Here is a 3,421-nt window from a genome sequence, read left to right on the forward strand (position 1 = left end):
GGAATGTGGTTTCTGTGTTTCTCTGTCTTGTCTCGTATCTTAGTCCTGTACCTTACTTCACGTCCTAAATGTTCACTCCTGGTCTGTGTACTTCTGTGTTTTGCCCTTGTCTAATCTGAGTTCTGTTTTGCCTTAGCTTCTGTCTGTTCCTTGTTGGTGTTAGTTTATTTGTGATCTGTCTGCTTATATTAGTTTATATTACTCTGGTGTTGAGTGTTGAATAACTTGTGTTTTGTCTTGTCCCCCCCTCCGTAATCTGCCTGCCTGCTAGTCTCTCTGTTTTCCCTCCTGTCTCTCTGCCTGCCTCGTTATCCTCGATCCTTGTCACCCTTGTTGTTCCTGCCCTGCTCGTTAGTCTGTGTGTGTGTGTGTGTGTGTGTGTGTGTGTGTGTGTGTGTGTGTGTGTATATGTATATATACCTGGTGTTTCTGTCTAGTCTTTGTCTGGTCATTGTTGCATTCAGATGCTCTGTCATGTGTAGCGCTGTGCTTGTCTCGTCTCTGCCCTGTCTGTCTGTCTGTCTGTCTGTCTTGGATCTGCACCTGTTTGGATTATCTGTTTAATTTGGATTGTTTATTCTCTGGATGAATCTCAGCCACTCTGCCAGTAAGTGTGCTCGCCTTTTGTTTTGCCACAATAAACCCTTTTGAATCGTACCTGCTCCACTCTGCGTCCTGCATTTGGGTCCACCAACCTACCTCACCACACTAACCTGTGACAATAATAGAACAAATAATCTGGTTTGTCTAAATCCATGCAATCCTCTCAGAAATCCTTAGGTTAAACCTTAGTTAGACCAAGTTGATGTTGATCCACAACAATATTAAACTATTTGTGATATAATGTGGTGAAAGTTGGTGGGCTCCAGGGCCTACTCTTGATCCCACAGTTAATTATTTCTTTGACAAAAAATTTGTTCATAACATCACATCTTTATTTCTAGTTCAGTTTAGGACATGAACACATTTTTGTTCTTGAGTGGCATAAATCAACATTAACTACAGGAAACAGGAAAACAAAATCAATGTAACGATTTACAAACTGTTACAATACGTTTAATTACACATGACCAGAAGTAGAGTGAGGAAATCACTAGGTGGCACCACCTCTTAGCAAAAGACAAAAGCAGTCAGAGGGCAGATTTATTAGAAACTATTAGTTTGCAAAAGACAAAGTGCTGTGATTTAAAATACAATACAAAATTCAAACATTAAACTATATGTAATTTAATGTGAAATAGCTTGAGTAGTGATATGATCTTAAAACATTAATTATATGCAAACATTTTATGGTTATATAGTAAATTGTGATTATATTTCTGTGGATGAATTTTTTTTATTTTTTGTTCCTGTCTGGGAGCTTCTGGAGGGTTCCTCTGTGGTCACAGCCTGAATTTGGGACCACTCACCCACACAACAAGTTGTTTTTACAACAGCTTTACTGAAGCAAACAAAGTACATCTTTATTTCTCCTCCCAGCTTTCAACCTGGCTTCCTCTTCATACCTGGCCTCTAACTTGTTTTTTTCCGCTCTCAGTTCTCTCTGACACTGTTCCATTTGTTTCATCATTCCCCATTCTGTCTCCTCTTTATCCCTCTTTCTCTCTCTCTTCCCTCTCCCTCTCTCTCTCTTCCCTCTCCCTCTCTCTCTCTTTCCTCTCCCTCTCTCTCTCTTTCCTCTCCCTCTCTCTCTCTTTCCTCTCCCTCTCTCTCTCTTCCCTCTCTCTCTCTTCCCTCTCCCTCTCTCTCTCTTCCCTCTCCCTCTCTCTCTCATTCCTCTCCCTCTCTCTCTCAGTCTGGAGATTCTTAATTACTTTTTCATATTTTTCTTCTATATTCCTTTCAAGTTTCTCTATTTCTTCCTGTATTTGCTCTTTGTTTTCTTTCAGGATGCGTTGTTTTTCCTCTTCCATAATCCTCATCGCCTCTTGCAACATCTTGTTGGTTCGTTCCTCAGTCATCTCCTCCTTCTCCTTCTTCCTCTCCCTCTCTCTCTCAGCCTGGAGTTTCTCATTAATTTCCTTCATTTCTTTTTCATGTTTTTCCTCAATTTCTCTTTCAAGTTTCTTCCTTTCTTCCTGTATTTGCTCTTTGTTTTTTTTCAGGATGTGTTGTTTCTCCTCTTCTATCATCCTCTCGGCCTCTTGAAATAACTTGTTGGTTCTTTCCTCACTCATCTCCTCATTCTCCCTCTCCTTCTCCCCCTTGCTCTCTTTTGTCTCCCTCTCTCTCTCAGCCTGGAGTTTCTCTTTAATTTCCTTCAATTCTTTTTCATATTTTTCCTGAAGTTTACTTTCAATTTTCTTTCTTTCTTCCTGATTTTGCTCTTCCTTTTCTTTCAGGATGCGTTGTTTCTCCTCTTTGATTGCCCTCTCGGCCTCTTGGAACATCTCGTTGGTGTAGTGGTGTCCTCCGTTCCTCTGGACTACATCTCTGATCTTCTGGAGGAGCTCAGTGACCTGAGAGCGATCCTCCTTCTTCCTGTTGTTGAAGACATGGTACTGGCCGTTACATCTGGCTACGAGTTGTTGAAGCTCTGAGCTTTCATTCAAGAAGTCCTTGATAGTTGTGTCTTCAGTAAGGTCACCACCAGTGAAGAGAACCATGCTGTATCTGTCTGCAGCCTGGCCAAAGATTTCTTGAATCTTCTCCACTGTCTTCATTTCCTCTCCAGTGAATCTGCCCAGTCTGATGACCACCAGGAACACATGGGGTCCAGGAGCAGCAAAAGAGATGCACTGGCCCACATCTTTAGTTGTTTTATCCATGTCAAACCTGGTGTCAAACAGACCCGGGGTGTCAATGACAGCAACCTGTTGCCCACCCACCACAGCTGTGCCCTTAGCACAGTCTACAGTCATAGACTTTGCACTGAACTTTGACACAAAGCACTTTTGTCCCAGGATGTTGTTTCCAGTGGCACTCTTCCCAGTTCCAGTCTTCCCCACCATCACTATCCTCACCTCCTCCTCATTTGTTATGGTGTTTCCTGTGTAGAACAATGAGTGACAATGAACACAAATCTACATCAGGTTGTTCTTTAAACTGCCCCCCTCTGTCAGCTGAAAGTGAAACTACATGGTGGAAACCATCTGTCCAGGTGCCCCTCAGTGCAGTGTGCAATTAAGGGAGTCGGGTATGGTCGTGAACAAAAGTACGGAAGCCCTAAGCGGTCATCAATTCAAATATATTTCTCACTCCGTTTTCCCGTGATAACGGGATCATTTTCTTGTGATCTTAAGATAACAAACCAGTAGTAACCTCTTGGAAACTACCACCAATTTCCAGGAAAAGAACCTAAAATAATACCCAAGATGAATCAGGAACAACTCCTCAACAATTTGGGCTAGATGCATAATTCTGGTCTCTTTTGATAGGTCAGAAGCTAAGGAATATGAATCAGGTGTAACTGAACTTATTT

The 3,421-nt window shown here is 42.0% G+C and overlaps 1 protein-coding gene across 1 annotated transcript; it reads right to left on the reverse strand.

Moving 5' to 3' along the window:
• Positions 1 to 1,814: 1,814 nt before the first annotated feature.
• Positions 1,815 to 3,023, reverse strand: LOC123966293 (GTPase IMAP family member 4-like; the record flags this gene model as incomplete). Its single annotated transcript, XM_046042477.1, has 1 exon — positions 1,815 to 3,023. A coding segment is annotated over one exon (1,209 nt), but the record flags the coding sequence as incomplete, so codon positions are not given.
• Between the last annotated feature and the right edge of the window lie 398 nt (positions 3,024 to 3,421).

The sequence above is a fragment of the Micropterus dolomieu genome, unplaced genomic scaffold, assembly GCF_021292245.1.
Source record: "Micropterus dolomieu isolate WLL.071019.BEF.003 ecotype Adirondacks unplaced genomic scaffold, ASM2129224v1 contig_13086, whole genome shotgun sequence".
Lineage (NCBI taxonomy): Eukaryota > Metazoa > Chordata > Actinopteri > Centrarchiformes > Centrarchidae > Micropterus > Micropterus dolomieu.